This window comes from Hippopotamus amphibius, chromosome 1 (assembly GCF_030028045.1).
Source record: "Hippopotamus amphibius kiboko isolate mHipAmp2 chromosome 1, mHipAmp2.hap2, whole genome shotgun sequence".
NCBI classification, from domain to species: Eukaryota; Metazoa; Chordata; class Mammalia; order Artiodactyla; family Hippopotamidae; genus Hippopotamus; species Hippopotamus amphibius.
Genome location: NC_080186.1, coordinates 35,087,692 through 35,108,890, shown reverse-complemented (window position 1 = coordinate 35,108,890; position 21,199 = coordinate 35,087,692). Strand labels below are relative to the sequence as shown.

Below are 21,199 nucleotides of genomic sequence, written 5' to 3'. Positions count from 1 at the left end.
CTGGCTCGGGGATGCTAAGGTCTGCTTAGATAGAAAGCCTTCGGAACAAAGAGGCTGTGCCAAGCTGTCCGGGACTACCTTTGGTGGAGGGCAATGGCAGAGAGCCCCGGATGGGAGCCAACTGACAGAACGTCAGCCTCCGAGGGAGAGGGGCAAGGGGAGGAAATGCCTACAGCACCCCCTACTGGTCTGCCTTGAGTGGATACAGTCCGTGTGGAAAAAGCAGGCGACAGACTTATTCTGATGACTTGGGAGACCCGCGTCAGTGGTGTCTTTGCAGAGCCCACAGTTGGTGGGATCGCCATCTGCCTAACTGCACAAATGAACCATTTCTCTGCTCCTCTTTCAGCCTTCCTCTCACATCTAATGGGACATATCTGTTCATCACCTCTACTCTGAAACGTCTTCTGACATCACAACTTTCCCCTCCCAAGGCCTGTCATCTCCCTTTAACGTGGGAGTCACCTTCTAAAGGGTTTTCCTGCCACCTGTCTTTCCCCACCAGCCTTTCTCCCCTGCCCACTGAAGTAATCCTTTCCAGAACAGATAATACCCCTACCTACTTAAGAAACCTTAGATGGCACTAGCTTATAAAATACACTTCATGCTTCTTGTGTGACACGGAAAGCCCCTTCAATGTGACCGTAAGCTACCTACCATTCCAGTGGGCCCTTCCTCCCGGCCCCCATGCTCTGCAAGAAAGTTAGGTCGGGGATTCCCAGGTCCCCAAACACTCCGCAGGTCTCACTCTTCTCTGACTGTTTTCAGGCTGTATCCTCTGCCTGGAAGGCTCTTCCCTCAATTGCTCCCTGACCCCCTCTACTCACCCTTCAAGGCCCAGCTCAAATGCCGTGCCCCCTAGCTGAAGCCTGCCTCTCCGGTGAGCTCACAGCACCGGATGTGCTGTATGGAGTGGTGATTATCTGTGTCCGGCTCAAGTTCTCTAGGTGAGCTCTCTGAGAGTAAGTAAGCCATTAAATCATCTGGGAATCTTCCACGGCCTGCTTGAGACCCTTAGCAATGGCTCTGGGTATCAGCTGCTGGTACCCAAGGGCCCCACCAATTGGATACCCTCTTATCTCTGGGCCTCTGACTGCTTTCATGGTTCAGGAACTGGACAGTGGGCTGCTTGATGGTGTGGGCTGATTTTAAGGAGGGCTGGTTGTAAGGTGGCATGAGACCCGCCATGCCTGGGGCTGGCCTGAATTGCAGTGTGCTCTGCCCAGCTGTGTTCGGAACTGATTTGTTTCGATCCAGCTGCAGCTCTTCCCCATTCTGGCCTTTTCATTATGGCATTAAAGACATACAAACATGAAAAGGTATGTGCCGTATAAATGTGATTCTGATGTTCTCTTTTGATATTAATTCACATTAATTGCCTCAGATGACACTGATACCTGAACAGGAATTGGCAGCAGAATCCCGCCTGCAGTCCCCACAGTGCACATAAGTGGAGGCGGCAGTTATGGGGTTAGGAGCAGCCCTAGGAAGAGTCCTGGGAGATGGGGGTGGAGAGCTCATTAAATCACGGGGAGCCCAACACTTAGGGTAGGTGTGCTTGGCTCCGGACCCAAGAGATAAGAGTAGGGACCTGAGGCGCCAGAAAAGCCAGAGGAGGTGGGAGGAGATGGGTATGTTCCCAGGAGAGAACTTGGCCAGCAGGGACCATATGATACAGGTAGCAGAATAAAAAGTGGCAAAACAAAGTAAGGTGAAACAAGAGTTGGAAACAGAAAAGAGGACCAGGAAGAGAGTGACTTGGAGAGCTGAAGTCACATGGACGAAGGTCCAGAGGGGACAGGGGGTCAAGGAGAGGAGTGAGGCAGGATGTAGGAGTGCTGTGGATGAAGATGGGAGTGGAAAAAAGAAACAGGTGCCTGGTGAAGTGAGATGGGGCAGACATGCACCGGCACTGGTGAGGCAGCAGTGGGCACTGGAAATGGCTAGAAAAGCTCCTTGGTGGGGCTCTGGGCCATGGTCGCCGCCAGGATGAGCTCTGGGAGGTCAGAGAAGATGAGCTAATGAGGGAACTTTGGAGAAAGCCAGTGGGTCCCTTGGACATTTGGGGCAGAGGCCTGAGGACAGTGGTCTCGGAGGGGCCCCCGACAGGCTCTCTCATCTTTGATGGCTCAGCCTCCGAGGGAGATGAGGGGCACACGTGGGTACCTGCATGATGCGGACGTAATCCGTGCGGTGCAGCTCACTCTCCTTGACCACCTTCTTCTTGAGAGTGGCCAGGTTCCTCTCCAGGTGCTCCCTCTGACGGGCGTACTCCTGCTGCAGGTCCGAGTTCAGCCCTGCGATCTCCACCTGATGGAGCAGAAGGGGTTTGCTGTGAGGGAGGGGAGAGCCTAGGGGGCAGGGAAGGGCGGGAGAGGGAGGCAGAGCTCACCATGTCTGCCTTCTGCACGTACTTCTCAAAGAGCGCACAGACCTTCTCCTTCAGCTGCCGGGGTTCCTGGATATATGCCACGCAGTTGTGAAGGTCTGTCTTAAACCGTTTGACCAGCGCCTCCAAGTCCCGCTCCTGCAAGCAGAGGCATTTAAATACTTCTGGCCCTGTAGGGACTCTCCAGGGGCAGGGGCTGCATCTTTAAGAGGCTGCACACACTGATTCCTTTATTGGCTCTGGATTCCTTCCAGGACCACAGGCCTCAAAAGACTAAAGGAGGCGCAAGTGGTCACCTGCTCCTTTCAGAGTCAAGATGAAGAGCATCAATTCTCTCTTGCAGATCCCTGGGCCAGGGCTTCCCTGCCCCCTTGTTAGCTCTTCCACTGTGTCTGCTTCCTGAGGGCTGCTGTGAGTGGGTAGGGAAGATGACAGCAAAACTGGGCAGATCAGGCTTTCTCAGATACCCATCTTCTCCTATCCCTGACCTAGAGAGCCTCTCCTTTCTCTTCGCTCCCATGCCCTTTATTCATATTCCATAATTTTCTACCTTGCACTATAATTATTATGCACATGCCACAAATCATTTGTCAACCTCTTTAGTGTGTGAAGGGCAGGATCTGTATCAGTTCACATTGATAGCTTTGCAGCTTCTAGTGTTACCTAGTACAGAGTCAATGCTTAATGTGGGAGATGGAAAAATTCAACCTGATTCTATCAACATTACAAGGTGCTCTGTGCCAGAAGGTAAGGTTGCAGCCAAGTCTTGGCCAAGGACCAGAAATCTGGGTTTCCAGCACTGGCTCTGTATGTGCTAACTAGCTGTGGGTGCTGCGTGAAGTTTCTGACCTCCTAATTTCTCTGACCTTGCTTTCTTTGTTTATTACATAGAGAGATCGAAAGAGGTGATCTCTGAGGTCCTCCTAGCTCAGCACTGTCTTGGTAGCCAAGCCTTTAACCACGGACTGAAGATGATCTCTCTTAGCATGTTCCTTCCCAGGCCACACAAGCCAATGTTGGGAGCATTCCTGTTAACACTGGCTTCCCACCTCCATGATCACTCTACTCAAAGTCATTTTATAGTCTCAGATGGATTCAGTCATGTACATTTACATGAGCCTGAAATAGGGCAGGGCTGTGAGCAAGTAAAGAATGTGAGTTAAAATGGGAATGTATCACAGCGAGGGGCTGGCTCTGTCTCTTGGAAGCCAGCTGCCCGTTGCAGACAGGTGCCAGCTCCTGAATCCAAGAGCTCCCAGACGCTGAAACTCCTCACACCTTCTGTCTCTCTCTGCGCATCTCCTGATCAGTGGCTTTTAATTTCTGCCACAATTCCGTGATGTTCAGCTCCAGTTGTGTGTTCTGCTTATGGAAACGCTCCAGTTCAGCTTCCATCTATAGGCAAGAGGGGGAGAAGAGTCAAGGATTAGAAAGTAAGCCAAAGAAGACACACAGAGGGCCAACGGGCACAGGGAAAGATGTTCAACATCACTAATTATTAGGGAAATGCAAACAAAACCACAGTGAGATATCACCTCATGCCTGTCAGAATGGCTATTATCAAAAAGGCAAGAAAGAATAAGGGTGAGCGAAGATGTGGAGAAAAGGGAATTCTTGTACACTGTTGGTGGGAATGTAAATTGGTGCAGCCACTGTGGAAAACAGTATGGAGATCCCTCAAAAAATTAAGAATAGACACATAATGGGGGACCCAGATAACCCACTTCTGGGTATTTGTGCAAAAACTGCAAAGACACTAATTTGAAAAGATATATGCACCCCTGTGTTTATTGCAGCATTATTTATAATAGCTAAGATATGGAAGCAACCTAAGTGCCCATCAATGGATGAATGGATAAAGAAGATGTAGTATACACACCACACACACACACACACACACACACACACACACACACACACACACACACACACACACACACACAGGAAAACTATTTGGCCATAAAAAAGAATGAATTCTTGCCATTTGCAGCAACATGGATGGACCCTTTTAGGATATTATACTTAGTGAAATAAGTCCAACAGAGAAAGATAGATACTGTATGATTTCATTCACATTTGAAATATAAGAGACATGGAAGCAACTTAAATGTCCTTTGACAGATGAATGGATACAGAAGATGTGGTACATACACACAATGGAATATTACTCAGCCATAAAAAGGAATAAAGTAATGCCATTTACAGCAACATGGATGGACCTAGAGATTACCATATTAAGTGAAATAAGTCAGACAGAGAAAGACAAGTATCACATGATATCACTTATATGTGGAATCTAAAAAAAAAAATGATACAAATGAACTTATTTACAAAACAGAAATAGACTCACAGACATAGAAAACAAACTTATGGTTACCAAAGGGGATAGCAGGGCGGCGGGGGGCGCGAGATAAATTAGGAGTTTGGGATTAACATATATACACTACTATATATAAAATAGGTAAACAAGGATCTACTGTATAGCACAGGGAACTATATTCAATATCTTATAATAACCTATAATGGAAAAGAATCTGAAGGTTATGTGTATAACTGAATCACTTTTCTGTACACTTGAAACTAACACATTGTAAGTCAACTATACTTCAATTTAAAAAGCAACAAAAAACAAAGAAAATAAATGAACAAACCAAATAAACCAAGCACATAGATACAGAGAACAGAGTAGTGGTTACCAGAGGGGGAAGGGCAGGGCAAGGGGAACATGGATAAAGGGGAACAACTGTACAGCAACGGATGGAAACTAGCTGTACACACTGTAGTGCATACGGAAGTAGAAATATAATGTATGCATGAAACATATAACGTTATAAACCAATGTAACCTCAATGAAGAAAGTAAGAGAATGAAAATTATATTAGAGAACTGAAGTCTTTCAGTGCAAATGTTTCCTCTGCTACCAGGGCGCTTCCCTTCTAGTTCCCAGTCTGGAATGAACCTTTCTTCTTCCTCGCATCCCCAAAGCCCCCCACCCCTTGGCTGATATGTTAACCCAGATCTTGTGTTCCTATAGCCAGGCTATGAAGTTTTCCCCCTTAGTTTCCCTGTTCCTTCAACCTTCTGATTACCTTCTTTTCTTGCATTCCTTATAAACTGATAACTCCTAAGTACTGGAACCTGAGGCAAGGTTCTGCAGAAAAGCACCTTCCTTGTCTACTTTGTGAAGTTGTATGAGTGAATCTTGACCGTCTGGGGCCACAAGTCATCAGGGCTGACTCTGAAGCAGAAAGTTCTGAGGGACCAGCATGTAGGCATCCCCAGTCTAAGGCATAAAACAGGAAAGAGGAGGCTGAGAAGGAATCTTTGCCTCATCATTCTGCTGAAAAGTTCTTTAAAAGTATAACTGCGGAGTGCCTCATCTTCAAAAGAAAAAAAGAAGCTACCCATGAGCTTCTGAAAGACTTTTTTTTTTTTAATTTTTGAAAGACGTTTTATTCATTGTTACAAGGGTATGAACCAAAGACATGTGAATGACAATCGGAGCTTCTGATTAGGATGAAACCAGCTGTAGGCGAGCTCTCCATTGATTTAATTTCTGCCGAAAGCAAAGGCATGCAGGCTGATTGACACACCAACTCTGGTAGATGCCAGTGTTCCTGATATTAGAGAGGTTTGCTGACTATTTTGAGGGGAATGGGGAGTTCACTGGGTTTTTTCATGGCTGGATGGAGTAGCCCCTCTAGCCTAACCCAGGCTCTTTGGTCAGATTTCAAGGCTCCTGGCCACCTTCCAGGGTACCAGGAGGCCCTAAGCAGCCACATCCTGGACAGGAAGGGGGCAGCATTTAGAAGAATGTTAGCCTAATTACTGGAAGCATTTTGTACAGATAGAGTAGCCCTTTGACCCAATGCCTGGCATAAAGCCGGCCCTCAATAAATATTTACATGGATGAATGAATGCACTGCAGACGTAGAAGGCCAAGGGAAGCAAAAGTGAGGGAAGGGAGAAGGGCATGAAAGAACCTGCCTCTGGCAGAAGAGCGATAAGATAAACATGCAGTGTTGGCAGAGCTACGTGGAGCCGCCTGGTGCAGGACACACAGCACGTGTGGGTATCTGCACAGCTAACAAAAGAATGTATCCATCGGAAAGGAATGGCCGGCTGTCACAGGCACAGGGATATAAACCTTGACTGAGAGGCAGTTTCCGTCTTCAAGAAGCCCTGGGTCTAGAGAGATTAGAGGGAAGTAAATGAGAAGTTCAGGTGGAGCAGGATAAACACTGTCCGTAGTCAGGGTAGAAAGGGCCCTGTGTGTGCACAGAGGAGGTGCGGGGTGGCACCCAGAGAAGGGATGTTCAGTTGGGTTTTGTAGGAGGAATAGCGTTTAGAGGACAAGTTGGGAAGGAGAATCTCAGGCAGAGAGAACAGCCATGCACAGAAAGCTATGCATGGGCTGGTGAATCTCTGCAGGCTGAAGTGGTCCAGCCACCCTTGGATCTTGGAGGGGTGCGTGTGAGGAAGGGGACGAGAGACTGGAGAGATCAGCTGAGCTGGGCCATGCGGGACCCGAGCGCTGAGGCTTTAATGGTGAAAAGCTCAGCCTTTATCTTGACCAGAAGTTTAAATGGGTCAGAAGTTTGGCCTTTATCCTGAAAGTTCAGGGAGCCACTGACAGGTCTTACCCAAGGAGTGACATGATCTGACTTGCACCTTAGAAGGCCTGATGCAGAGGCTCTACCACAGAGAGCAAGACCGGAACCAGGCAGCCTGGTCAGGAGGCTGCCACTGTGACCCAGGTGAGATGCTGGGGCTCCAGACCAAAGAAATGGCCACTGCAACAGACAGAGGGGCTTCTCCAAGGTCTGAGTGCCTGCAGCTGGCTGTGCCTCTTTCTCTACAATCTTAAAGTCAGCAACAAAGATTAGGTCAGAAAGGAAGTGATATGAACAAAGCCTCAAACCACACTGAGAACAGAATGAATCTATTTCATGGGAAGATTGTGAAACAGGTCAAATTTGAGTGGCTGGCTGGTCAGCCTAGACGGTGCGTGGGAATAAGCACCCTTTTCTTGGCATGGAAATTCCATCCACTCGCCATGAGTTACTCATCACACTGAGAGAGTCTCAGTGGGGAGGGGGCTAGGGAGAGGCATCTTGCCCTCCAGGGGACATCTGGCGACACTTCGTGACATTTTTGGTGATCACGTGTGAGGGAGGCAGAGGATTGCTACTGGCATCTGGCAGGTAGAGACCCCGGATGCTGCTCAACATCCTACAAGGTACAGGACAGCCCCCACAACAAAGAATTACCCCCCCAGAGTGGCAACAGTGCTGAGGCAGAGGAATCCTGCACTAGACGGAGAAATAAAGGAGCGCGAAGTAAAATGACGAGGTTCCGGAAACTCCTGCCCTAGGAAGGAGATAGTCATGTCTCAGCAAAGAGAAACTGGAAATGTGTCTGTGAGGGGAGGTACTTGAGTCAGGGAAGTATTCTGCTTCCATGCACAGAGGTCTCAGCGCTACAAAGGAGCAGCTTCCTTCTGTCAGGGAAAGGAACTTCACAGGAGGTCTGCAGCGGGTGGGCCAAACGTGTCTGAGCCCCAGAGGGAAGCCCCCAGGTCACAGGCCCCTGGGAAAGGGACTGAGCCCAGATATCAGCCCTGGCAGCAACTGGCACCTGGGGTGGAGCAGGAAGGGTCCTGTTTGACTCAGTCCCAAGGGGGTGGCCTATTCCCTGCTGAGGATTAAAGCCATGGTTGGTCCAGTTACTGAAGGGAAAGTCAACAACTTCTCAGGTGTGCTGCAGTAGAAGGTAACGGGTCCAACCTTAAATGCAGCTGACAATATGTCAGATGAGGCAGGAGAAGTGGGGCAGTGACTGCCAGGGGCCTGCGGCACATTGGCTTTCCAGGCAGGTGGGGCCCCTGCTCTTTCTCATCTTCTCAGGCTGCAATTCTTGGGCCCTGAAATTACTCAATAATGGCATGAGGCCCAGAGGAAGCAGCTCTGTGGTCAGCTGGGAGCATCCTTCCTCATCCCAGAGGGCAGGGCAAAAATCACTGTCACACGGACACATTCTCTCTGGATGCCCCAGCCCTGGACTGATTCCACCACCTGGCCTCTTTCTGGGCCTCCTGGAGAAAAGGCTTTGCTTTTCTCCACCATAGCTCTTGTGGAGCTAATTCTAGTTGGGCCATCAGTACACTCATATCCTTTTACTTTTAGCCTTGCTTAGCACAGAGAAGGTGGAGGGGGAGCAGAAGGCTATTTTGGATAGGGTGGTCAGGGAAGACCTCCTTGAAGAGGTGACATATGAGCTGAGATGTAAAAGACACAAAGAAGCCGGTCATGTGAAGATCTGAGAGCCTTCTGGGCAGGGAGCGCAGCACTGCAAAGGTCCCAGGATGGGAAAAGCGTGGCTTGTCCTCGGAACTGTCAGAAAGCCTGCAGGCTGGATCCAGGGAAGGAGCCTGGAGAGGTAGAGGTAGGATCATGCAGGACCTCAGGGGCCTCCATAGGCGTCTGGGCTTTATTCTAGGTGGGAGGGGATACCACTTGGGGTTTGCTGTGGTCTCTATGTGGAGACCAGACTGGAGGCTGGAGTCAAGTCCAGAAGAGAGATGATGGAGGCTTGGACTGGAGTGATGGCAGCAGAGGGCAAGGAGGGTTGGTTGGATCTGAGATATCCTTTGGAAATTGATCAGAGGGGTGTTGGTGATTTGAATATAGGAGTTAAGAGAAGGGAAGAACTCAGAAGCCTTCTACACTTGTACTTAAGCACCTGGGTGGGCTGTGAGGCCACTGACTGAGAAATGGGTAAACCGGACGAGGGGGGCCAGGAGTTCAGTTTTAGATCGACCGTGGACTCCAGGCAGCTGCTCACGGCCCAGTGTGGGCAGGCTGACAGGCAAACACGTCACAAGGAAACACAGGGTGTGCGGGGCAGAGGGCCCGAAGGGGAACGCTTGTCCCTCACTGGGCTCTCAGGAGCCCTCATCCCTTGCTTCTAACCTCTCTCCTCTCTGCCTTCATCCTGTCTGCTTCCCAGAACACACACTTAACTTTGCCGCTCTCCTGCCCAAGGGCCTTTGATGACTTCCTATTCCTTATCAGATGAAGTCCAAACACCACAGCCTTGCACAGGGCCCCCACCAACATGTTTAGTCCGAGAAGACAATGTTGACTCCAGAGGGGTGTCCTCGCTGGTGACCAGGCTGGTGGCTGGGTACACACTGCCCCCTGGTGGCTGAGGGTTCAGCCGCTGTAGTTTCCCTTTAAGGGCCCAGAGCATACGTCCTGCGGGGAGAGGGGAGGAACAGGGCCAGAGCCCACCCCAAGCCCCCCACCCCCCGGCAGGGAAGCCAACTCCCACAGCATTTTGTTTTTGCACCACTGCATCCCCACTGGGCCTTCCTCTTTGCTTCCTTTGCGGAGTGGAAGCTGGTGCGGACCGTGTGGAGAAGGGAGGGGCTGTGAGGAGAGCTTTCTTTCACCTCCCCCCGCTCCCCGCCCCTGCCGGCCAGGAAAGGTCAGGAAGGCGGCCAGCGTGTCCAGATGGCTTCTCACCTCTTGAATCTGTTCCTTCATCACCTTGATCTCATTCTCTCGAGGTTCTATTTGTTTCTTCAGCTCCTTTATTTTGTAGTCGAGCACAAACTTGAATTTCTCTAGTTCCTGATTTTTCTTTTTCAGATCGTAGATTCTCTTTTCCTGTCGGTGAGAGGAGAGAGAAGTGAGAGAGCTACTAGGAGGCCCTGGTATGGAATCCCTTTAGGCAAAGGGCACAAACCCGGTGACCTCCTAGCTGAGGAGGCCACAGACCGCTCCCCTTGCTGGGGACACAAAGGCCAGATCCCCTACCAGGTAGCATCACTGACTCCTTAGCTTCTCTGCCAGGATTTCATCCACTCACTCACCCATTCAGACATAGGTTGTGGTCGACTGAGTTTTCCAAAGCTCACCTGGACAGCATCTCTTGTCCCACATGCTCTTCTACAATGTGACGTTATGCTCCTCCATTAGGAAGTGGGGCCTAATTCCCTCCCTTTGCACCTGGCTGGACTTCTGGTTTGCTTATAAGCCAAAGAATGCAGCTCAAGTGATGCTGTATGGCTTCCCAGGCTAGCTCTGAAAAGGCCAAGCAGCTTCCACCTGGTTCTCTTGGAACACGTGCTCTGGGGGAGGCCATCTGCTATGTCAAAAGTCCTACCACTCTGAGACCTCCAGGCTGGAGAGCACATTTGGTGCACTGGTCAACAGTCCCAGCTAAGCCCAGCCTCCCAGCCATGCTGGCCGAGGCACTGGACATGCGGAAGAAGCCACCTTGGATGCTGGTCTTCCAGCCCCCAGATGCTGAAGTCACCCAGCTGAGGCCCCACTAGGACCCAGACATCGGGGGCAAAGACAAACCAACCTGTTGTACCCTGTCCCAACTCCAGACCCACAAAATCTGCAAGCATAAAAAAAACAGTTGTTTTTCACCACTAAGTTTTGGGGTAATGTGTTGCAAGGCAATAGTAGTTGGAATGTAGGTCTATCTGTTACCACATATTTACTGAATGGAGATCTTTTGCCAAGGTTGGAGATTCCAAATAGAAATATGCCGCCGTCCCTACCCTCAAGGAGGAACACACTAGCTGGAAAGCAAATGTGTCAACAAATGTAAACCTACACTGTGACAGGTGTTGTGGAAGAGGGAGGCACACAGGAGGCGTGGTGAGTATTGAGGGTGCTGAGAATAACTTGCGTGAATTAAGGTGGTGGTTCACCGGGGCAGTGAGAGGTGAGGTTGGAGGGGAGGAGCGGGGGCGGGGGGCAAGGGTCTTCCCTGTTGGCTTAAAGAGTTGAAAATTTATTCAGGAGGCCAGGAGTTGGTAAGCTATAGCCCTCAGGTCAAATCTGACCTGCTGCCTGTTTTCATAAAGTTTTACTGGAAGGTAGCCAAGCCCATGCATTGATGTCTTGTCTATGGCTGATATTATGCTACTGCGGCAGAACTGAGCAATTGTGGCAGAGACCACACTGCTTGCAAAGACGAAAATATGCACTACCTTGCCCTTAATACAGAATAAGTTTGCTGACTCTTGCCACAGGCAGTTGGGAGCTGCAAAAGAATTTTAAGTGGAAGAGTGACATAATTACAGAGCAGGGAGCCTGAATGGGAAGTGGGAAGGAAGGCCGTTAGACCTGTTAGGAGGCTTGTGCAATTTTCCAGAGGTCCTAACCTCTTTCTTGTCAAAACCCTCCTTTAGTCGGGGGAGGGATAAATTGGGAGATTGGGATTGACATATACACAGTACTACATACAAAATAGATAACTAATAAGGACCTACTGTATAGCACAGGGAACTCTACTCAGTACTCTGTAATGACCTACATGGGAAAAGAATCTAAAAAAGCGTGGATATATGTATATGTACAACTGATTCACTTTGCTGTATACCTGGAACTAACACATTGTAAATCAATAATACTCCAATAAAAATTAATTAAAAAAAAAACCCTTTGAGAATCTGCGGAGAGCTTTGGCTCCTCCCTAAAAAATGCCCAGATACAAATGCAAACGTTCACTTGCAGAAATACATGTGGGCACTGTCTCATTTCATCCTTTTCAGAGCCCTGAGGGCCCCATTCACAGGTGAGAAAACACGGCTTGGATTAGGTGCCCGAGGTCGTGTGGCCAATGCAAGAGGCTGCCCTGGAACCTAGTTCGCTGGGCTGAAACTCGGGTTCTCAACCACCTGGGAGTTGTGTCCCACTAAGGCAGCAATGGCAGAAGGCATGGAGAGGAGGGCATGAAGCCTGGATTTGCTCAGAAGGATAGGAGATTTTGGATATGGAGGCGGTGTGCCTCACAAAATGTGATGTGTCTGTCTTAGTGTTTTGTGAGAAGGCCGTCCGAAAAATTGATACCACTTTCCGGGGTACCCAGTGGGGGCCAACCATGGGGGAGTTCCTCTCCAACCAGGGGGATCACATGGGCGACAGCACAGGTGAGCTGCCCCCAGTCCGTGGGCTGGTCACCCTGGGACGCCCGGAGCAGCGGCTTGCAGGGGCCTGGCAGTCAGCCCTCAGGTTCTTACCCCAAGTCTGTCACCTATAAACTGTACAACCCTGGGCAAGATACTTAACCCTTGGAACCAGTTTCCTGAACTATACAACTGGGTTGCTGATGGTCCCTGGGGTTGCTGGGGGTACTGAATGGGATGTGTTTACAGCAATTAGCCCAGTGCTAAGCACACTGTACCCACTTCACTGACTGCTCCTCCCCCAGCAAGTTCAAAAGGCAGGGATCCTGTCCCTCCGGCTTCATCTTCACTGCCTGGGTCCACCTAGGCTGGAGCTGAGGGAGGACAGGGGATGTGCCTTCACCTTATCTTGAATTGTCTCGTCTCTTTCCTGGATCTCCCGCTTGAGGCCCAGGATGTCCTTCTCCAGGGACTTGATGACCCCTTGCAGCTTCACCTGCTCTCCCTTCAGGATCTCAATGTCGTTGGTTCGCTCTTCAATCTCCTTCTGCAGGCTACTGAACTAGAGGAACAAACGGCAACAACAGAGACCGCCAAAGCCTGTGAGCTCGTCTCTATTCCTCCCGCCTGCCTGGAGATTTTCAGAGCTCCCCATCAGAATATGGGACAGTCAAGAATTTCCCAGGCCAAGGGGACAATGTAGTATTCTTTCCAAGAAGATTCAGTCCCATCCCCTTATGCGAGGATGGACTGTCTGCCTTAAGAGGCTCCAGAGACCAGCTCCCCCAGCAGATCCAGAGTTTTCTGTGATCACACTGACCTTGAAAGGTTGGGATCCATGCGCCACCAAGGTCACAGAGGTTGGGCCCTAGCGGATGAGCCACCTTAGTCACGTCCAAGAAGGGAAGACGTGATTGCCCACTGGATTGATTAGTAGCGTGAGTTTTAATAGGAAGGAATGTGAGTTGCTTTGAACTTGGCTTCTCTAAGCCTAAATGTTTTGGGGAACGTGGCAATTCTATAAGGATCTGTGAACTGAATGCCTCCTTACCCAGCCATCAGTGACTACAAACATCTCCCCTGCCTTGTAAACTAAGCATCGTATACTCCCAATCTTTCTCCCACCCACAGAGTCTGAACAGGAGCACCCCTGATTCCCTGCACTGAGAGCCTGAGGACACCTCCAGGCAAAGATTTTATCTATTTCACTTCCAAAGACCTCATTTCCACTTTAAAAGTTTAGCTCTGAAAACTCTAAGTCCCACTTGCCAATAAATGAAAGCCCAGGGTGTCCAAGGGTGTCATGGTGAACCTCACTGCCCCTGTAAACAGGAAATAGGAGGGGCACCCCTGACAGTTACCCCATCAGAGGATGTGGTAAGGATCTGTCTGCCTGTCTGGACAGGGGGAACCCTCATACCAGCTGGCGCTCCTTTCCGAACCCACTTGCTGGAGATGAGGACATCCAGGCTGGACCTCTGCCAGGCACCTCCCCCACCCATCTGGGGGCAGAGCCACCGTCAGCGGGCTCCTGTCCGTCAACCCAGCCCACCCCGTGCTTCCTCTGCAGTGCGGCCCTGGCCTGCCCCCCAGGTCTCTCGGAAACAGCCCGCTACCTTCTTCCTCATGATGCCCGTTTCTCCTTTGAGCCGCAGGTTTGCTTCTTTTTCATCCCGAAGCTTCTTCTCATACTTGGTTTTGATATCTTGGATCTCACGGTCTTCATCTTCTTCAATCTGCTTCTTGGTCTCTTCAAACTCGCGCAGCTGCTGCCTGACGTCTTCCTGCGCCTGGCTCGGGGAAAGGGAGAATGTGTGCCCAGGGGAGAGGGGACATGTGGCACCTGTGTGCTCAGAGGGCCTGGGACGAGGTGAGCATACGAGGCCTATCATGGGGATGGGAGACCAAGTGTTAGTAAAGAAGTGGAAACCAAGGAGCTGGGTCTTGTCCTGAGTCCCTGAGGGTGCAGACAAGTGCATAGGTGAAGAGGCAGCATCCTGAGCAGGGGACCAGAGGTTGTGTAGAAAATTCCCAGAGGCTCCACATCATTGGACGCGGGGGAGCTGGACAGGGGCGGCCGGAAATGGGGCTGGGGACGTGGTCAGGGCAGCGAAGGAACATTCCTCACATTGTAGAAGTGGAACCATGGCGGGCTCAGGTGGGGGTGGAATTCTCTTAGCTCCTGCTCTGCTAACAGAGCTCAGCCTCTGGCAAGTCTGCAGGACCTCTACCCTCTACTTCTTACCACCTATATATCCCCCACTACCTGGTCACCCTCCCAGTTCACCAGAGGCTTCCGGATGCCCACGCACCATCTTCCCTGCCGTCATCAGGGTGGTCTCCTGGTGCTTTGACTCTTATCTTCCTGCACCCACTCTCAGGCCCACCCCCTGGAACGGTGCCACCTCTGAAGTCTTGAACTACAGGCCCTGCTTTCTGAGCACAGGTGACTTCCCTGCTGGATCCCAGGTATGCCATCCAGCTCTCAACCTCACCACGGCCCCAGGCCTGGTCTTGATTCCTTCACTGACCCTTAGGTCCTTACTGGCCCTCTCTGGCCTGGACCCAGTGGCTGGTGACCAGCCAACCTTTATTTTCACCACTCAGTGAAGCCCCAGCTCCAGGTCAGGGCGGCTCCCCGCCTTCCTTGCTCACACATCTACTCACTGAACCCTGCTGTGGAAAAGCACACAGCCTGGTGGGTGAACGCCACCACAATTCGTGTCTCAGACCTGAGCTGAGCCTTCGGCTACAGACATGCCTGTCCTCTTCTTGGTCACTCCCTTCCTTATTCCCTTCAAAAATAACTCCGTACCTGCATGACTCCCCCGCCTTCTCACTCTCAGCATACTACCTGCCAGAATTTCATGCCAAAAAGAAGACCATCTGGCCTCTCTCAATTTTCTCTTCATCTTGGGAAACGAGATATTTTGGCAACCCAACTGCTTGAACATCCTATGACTTTGCTGTGTCTGGATGCTCTTAACCTCGGGCATTTCCCTATCTTCTGGTTAATTCCAGCTTCCCTGCCTCCTGGATCTCAGTAGCTCCTGCCAGCCTTTCCAGCCCTTGCAGGCCAGGGGTGGGGGTGCTCTGTGTCTGTATCCCCCACTGTCTGGTCTGCACCTTGATGAATATCAGTCTGTGTGACTGCCTCTCTTACCTGACTGATAACCTGGTCCCATGTTTCACTTAGCTTCACCACCCAGCACTTGGGCTGGTAAACCAATAAGACATGGTCTGTGCTTGTTGAGTCAGTGAAGGAATGATTTCATTGACTTACAATGTCTTGTGAGACATAAGAAGTTACGAAGGGTTTCAGGCAACCACCTGCCCCATGGTTCAGGACCCTTGTTCCTCTCCAGGTTCTACAGGCTCCTTCTAGAAAGCTGTCCCCAGTGCTTAAGGCATGAAGATACAGTTAGGAGAGAATAATAGATATACACTCAGTCTATCCAAGGAATTTCAGTCTCAAAAGCTGAGTACCTCCCAGCTCAGGGAGTCTCTTGGCCACCAGGGAAACAAATATATAAACAGTACAAAGCAAGGCTGAATGAAACACACTCGGAAAGGAAGGTGAGGAAGGAAAAGGAGGTCAGGCGAGGCTTCCCACAGCTCTCGGGGCTGTTCCCAGGTCTGCAGGATGGCACCGTGAGAGGGAGGCACAGCTCGGCTTCCTGCGAGTACCTCTTCCAGGAGGGTGGTTTTATCCTGCAGTTTGGCCTCGTAAAACTCAGTCAGCTCCTCCAGGGCCTGGCTCTTGGTCTCATCGTTATCCCGAAGCTGTTTCTCATACTCCTCCTGCATCCTCTGGGACTTGAGCTGCAACTCCTGGTACTTCTCATATTCTAGAAGCAACTTTTGGTTGTTGCAACATTCTGGAGCGAAGCAAAGAAGGTTATTTCAAGAGGGATAGTAGCACCAAACTCAAGGACACTCAGGAGGCCTTGGGTGCTTTTCCGTCCCCTTCGAGCACCAGCTAGAGCCTCTGCCTCCACAGCCGAGATCCAAATGCACACCCGTCTTCCCTATGGGCCACCTCATGCCATTGTCTTGTCAGGCAGCCAGATTCCTTCCCTTCACCATCTAGGCAGGAAGGTTTCCAGAAAAAGTGCAGAGGGTTATTTGGGGGTTCAGGGCCAAGAAGAATGTGCTGAGTGTGCAAAACAGGTACTAGTACCTCCATTTTATAGAAGAGTAACCTGAGGCTTGGTGAGGTTAGGCAACTCCCTAGAGTACCCAGCAAGTCTGGGTGAGTCTGGGACCCAAGGCAGCCTATCAGGCTCCAAATCCACACTCTTCCTATCCCCTACTGGCGTGCAGTAGGTGTTTAATCCATGTTTAGAGAATGAGTAAATACACAGGAGTAAAAACCATGGTGAGTTCCAGGGGATAAGTGTAGGCTGTTCATAGACTGTGGCTTCTGCTGAATCTGGAGGACTCTCAGATTTTGCCCTATGCCCAGTGGCCTCCACAGGGGGCCTCACCCAGGTCCTGCAGTTCTCGGCTCTGTTTGTCTAGGAGGTCGTCCATGCGTTCACGATGGAGTGCATCCTGCTTTTCTTTTTCAGTTCTTAAAACCTAAGACACAGAGTCAAGTGTTCTTATTTCTACACATCTGCTGAAAGCACCACTATGAGAAACAAATTATACAAGTGAGAGCTGCCTTCACTTTCCAAGCCCTTACTTTGCGCCAAGCATTGTTCTATGAGCAACACCTGAGCTATCACTTTTTTTGCATTATATTCTGTTCTGAAAGTTCTACAATGTCTCTGTTTAGATCCTTCTACGAAATGGATCTTGAAACCACTGTTGTCAGCACACTGCTCTCAAGGAAATCCTTGGATATGTTCATGTTCTAAGCAAGTGTTTTCTTTCGTGGAGCAGGAAAGCTCCTTGTAGGCAGGGGAAGGACCTAACTTTGTGCTTGGATTACAGAAGGCACCAATGTTTGTTGATTAAATGAATGAAATAATAACATTAAATGCCAGGGTGTTTTTAGACCCATGGAGATAACATAAAAGAACAAACATCATTTGAGCAAAAAATGGGCAGTTTTGGGATGAAGGACCAGGCAGATTTGTACAGAACAGAGAAATCATTCTGGGAGAGTCCTGGACCATCTTTAAGTACAGGAAGACCATTTAGACTAATTTTATTTAACCTACTGACAATCCTGAGATCAATATTTTGCTAGCTCCTCTTTTTCCATACTTCGTTTTTCTTGCTACTTTTTTCACTTTGCTTTTACATAAGTTTCTCTGGATCAGAAAGGTAATATATTCTTATGGTGGAGAATCTGGAAATTATAGAAAAGCATAAAGAATCAAATTTAAACTATCCACAATCCCAACTTTCAGAGAGAATCACACTGTTGGCTATTTTCTTAAAAAATTGTTCTAATGAAAGAAGAAAATTGGCAATCTGTTTTCTTTTTTTTCCTTAGGGAAACATGACTTTATAGTCTAGGAAAATTTTCTTTGTCCCAAACAATTTATTACTAATATTCTGTTATAAAGTTGAATAGTGTGATTATTTTGGTATTGAATTTGGGGGTGGAAACATTATATCTTTTCCATATTACATCATAGTACACTACTTTTATTTAATAAAAAATACTAACTAGAAAAAAATTGTTCTGTGTGTATTTACTTTACCTCATTAATAACATTCACTATAGAGAGCTTTATATTCTGCTTTTTTTCCCACTTAGCACTTTGTTGTAAGCATTTCTGATGTTACCAACTATGTTTTAAAATTGCACATCAGCATGTGTCTTATTGTTTGAGGGTGTGCCAGTTGTCTTGAGTGAATAGGAAATTTCCTGTTATTTGTGGTTGTTGGTTCAACAGACCTGGTTTTTCGTTTTCAAGGACTCCATTTCCTGGAGGAACTTGTCTGTTAGCTCCTTAATCTTCTCAGAATAGTTCATATCCTTTAGTCGAAGTTGATACTCATTCTCCATTTTTAACTCTTCCACACGCATCTTCAGCTCCAACATAACCTGAGCCTTTGGGAGAAGGACACAGAATCAAGAACACTCACAGTGAGGGTGAATCAGACTATTTAAACCTGTGGCCATGAGCTCTCTGAGACCTACAGCTCTGCTCGGCCTCCAACGCATGTGTCATCTCCCTGCACAAGACACACAGACCAGAAATTAGGAGACACGAGCTTCTTCCTCTACCTTTAAAACATGTATTCAGTGAGCTCCACTGTGCAACAGGCATTATGCTAATAACTCACATCTCCTTCAAATATGCTTAGATGTCACCTCAGTGAGGTCTACATGGACCACATGATTTAATCCCACTTCCTTCCCCTTCCCCTCCACCCCCTTACTGCTCTACTTTTTATTACTCCCTTAGATCTTGGCACTTTTAAATATGACTTTTCATTTTATTGTCTTTTGTCTTCATCCCCCACTAGAATTTAATCTCCAAGAAGGCTGAGATCTTTGTTGGTTTTGTATGCTGATGTATCCCAAGTACCTAGGACAGTGCTGAACACATAGTAGGCACTCGAAAAATATTTGTTGAATCATGATTCTTGCCCCCATGGAACTTACAGTCTACTGAGACAGCCAAGTAGACATATCATTACCAATTGCGGTAAGGACCCAAAGCCAGGTAGCGTGCACCCAGGCTAGGGTAGAGAAGGACTGAAGGTGGGTGCATTAGCTGGGGGGGCCCTGCATAGTTCAGGTGGGGGCAGGTAAGGACCTGACCAGAGGTGGGGGAGCAGAGCACCATGGAACGATTCCAGAGAAAGAGATATTAGGGAACATGGTGCCTGATGGGGTGTGGGGTGAAGTGAAAGGAGTGTGGATGAAGACCCAGCCCGGCCCAGACCATTCCCTGAGGGTTGCACTGGCCTGTCTTGCTTCCCTGCTTTATCCTGGAAGCCCAGCACACAGTCAGCACTAAATAAATATGTATCAGATGAATACATGGCCTGGGGGTCTGCCATGGACGAGTGGGACACGTTTATTGGTGGGAACCACCTGCTTCTGACATGTCACATTGGAGACACTTGCTCATCGTCCTGCCTCCGTCCTTCTCTATGTTGCTGTTGCAGAGCAGTCTCTCCAGACACAAATCTGTTGACTCATTCCCTAACCCAGATCATCAATGGGGCCCTAGGAACCAACTCCAAAGTCTAAAACGTGGTGTAAAAGGCCCCTCACCATCTCTCTCTGCTTCACCTCCAACCCTTCTCTCTGGCAGTCCCCTCTTCTCCAGCACCACCAGCTAGAAGCATCCTCCCCAGAGGACCCCTCACTCATCCATCAGCACACACTCATTCCTCAGGGTGGAAGGCCCTTTCCCACTTGTTCCAGAGGCTCTGTTCAAGGCTCACTTCCTCAGGCACCAGCTGGCCTGGGTCCGGTTCCCTTCCCTGTGCTCCCACAGCACGGTTTCCTTCATAACACTCATTACACACTTGATTCCCTTTTAAAACTTTACCTGGGGAATTTCCTGGTGGTCCAGTGGTTAGGACTCTGTGCTTTCACTGCCCAGGGCTTGGGTTCAATGGCTGGTTGGGGGACTAGGATCCCATAAGCCATGCAGTGTGGCCAAATAAATAAACAAACAAAATAAAAATTTCCCCATACCTCCTCCCATGATATAAGCTCCAGGACTGTCTAGGTCTTTCATTTCTGTAATCCTAGACCGAGCACAGTATCTGGTACATAGCAGATCCCCGCAGCAAATACTTAGTTGGATGCATGAGTAAAGGAATGACTGAATGAGTGGGTAAATCACGATAGTTACATAGAATGTCATAGAATACGAAGAAAAAGAGAGAGCTGGGAATTCTGGGCAATGTGACTTTTAAGGTCAGATGAAGGAGGAGCCAGGAAGGGACTGGGGAGGACGAGTCAGAGAGGCTTACAGGGATGATGAGTGTGGTCTCCTGGAGCCAGAGAGAGAAGGGAATTTCAAGAAGTGGGTGGAACATACACTAGTCATTTCCAGCTTGGCAGCAGTGCTGTCACGATTAGCTAGGTACTGGGTCAGGAGTCAGCCCAGAGACCTCAGGCTTTTGGTGCAGCCCAGTGTCTCCTATTTGGTGTCTTCTCCTCTCTGGGAAAAAGAGAGGAAACAGAGAAGAAGGAAGAGGAGGAGACACATTAGCCTGCCTGCAGGAGGTCAGACCCTGACTCTCACAGGCTCTCCCTCAGCCTTTCCTCCCACTTCCCTTTCCTGCAGAAAGCTCCAGAGAGCTCTAGGAGGGATCTCAGGGAATTGCCAGGAGCCAACCATCCTGTTCTGGGGTTGTTTTGGCATTGCAGTCCTGTTGGTTCGCTTGTCTCTGTCCCTCAACTTGACTGTGAGTTTCCTGATCACAGGGCCCATTCTGTCTTTTCACACACGCATCCCCAGTAACCAGCAAACAGCAGGTACTCAATGAATGCACCTTACACTCTGGAAGAACGGCAGTGAGTGCGCAGTTGTACACCCTCTGTAAGCCCCGTGAGGTTACCACCCACCTGGCTTTTCCCTCGGGGACTGCAGCACTCAGAGTGCTCAAAACACGTCTTAATGCACCGTTAGCTGCATCAACAGGAGGGAAGGCGCTGTGAGGTCGTGATTAGGAGAGTGGGCTCTATGTGAAATCGGGATCGGAACTCTGAGCCTACTCCGAATTAGCTCAGTGACTTTGGACACGTCACTCGACCTCTCCAAAAACATTTTTTGAAACATGGGGAAAACAATGGTATTTTCTCCACAGAGATGTTGTGAGATTTAAATGAGAAAATACTTATACAGTAATTAGCACAGTATCTGGTTCGTGGCGAACCTGAAAAAAGGTTGGTTATTGGTTATTATTACTTTTATTGCTTTATTATTGAGAGGAGTGGGTTTCAGGATTGTTTT

General features: G+C 49.2%; 1 protein-coding gene across 1 annotated transcript in view; it reads right to left on the bottom strand.

The window, feature by feature from the left end:
* The window catches only part of CFAP57 (cilia and flagella associated protein 57), a 61,760-nt gene that overhangs the window by 12,250 nt on the left and 28,311 nt on the right, over positions 1-21,199 (bottom strand). Inside the window, exons 12-20 of the mRNA XM_057709200.1 lie at positions 18,172-18,327; positions 16,805-16,898; positions 16,005-16,195; positions 13,934-14,107; positions 12,721-12,879; positions 9,916-10,059; positions 3,668-3,784; positions 2,393-2,527; positions 2,167-2,310 (exon numbers count right to left, since the gene is read on the bottom strand). Coding sequence (XP_057565183.1) covers positions 2,167-2,310; positions 2,393-2,527; positions 3,668-3,784; positions 9,916-10,059; positions 12,721-12,879; positions 13,934-14,107; positions 16,005-16,195; positions 16,805-16,898; positions 18,172-18,327 — 1,314 coding nt within the window. The remainder of the gene's footprint in view (positions 1-2,166; positions 2,311-2,392; positions 2,528-3,667; positions 3,785-9,915; positions 10,060-12,720; positions 12,880-13,933; positions 14,108-16,004; positions 16,196-16,804; positions 16,899-18,171; positions 18,328-21,199) is intronic.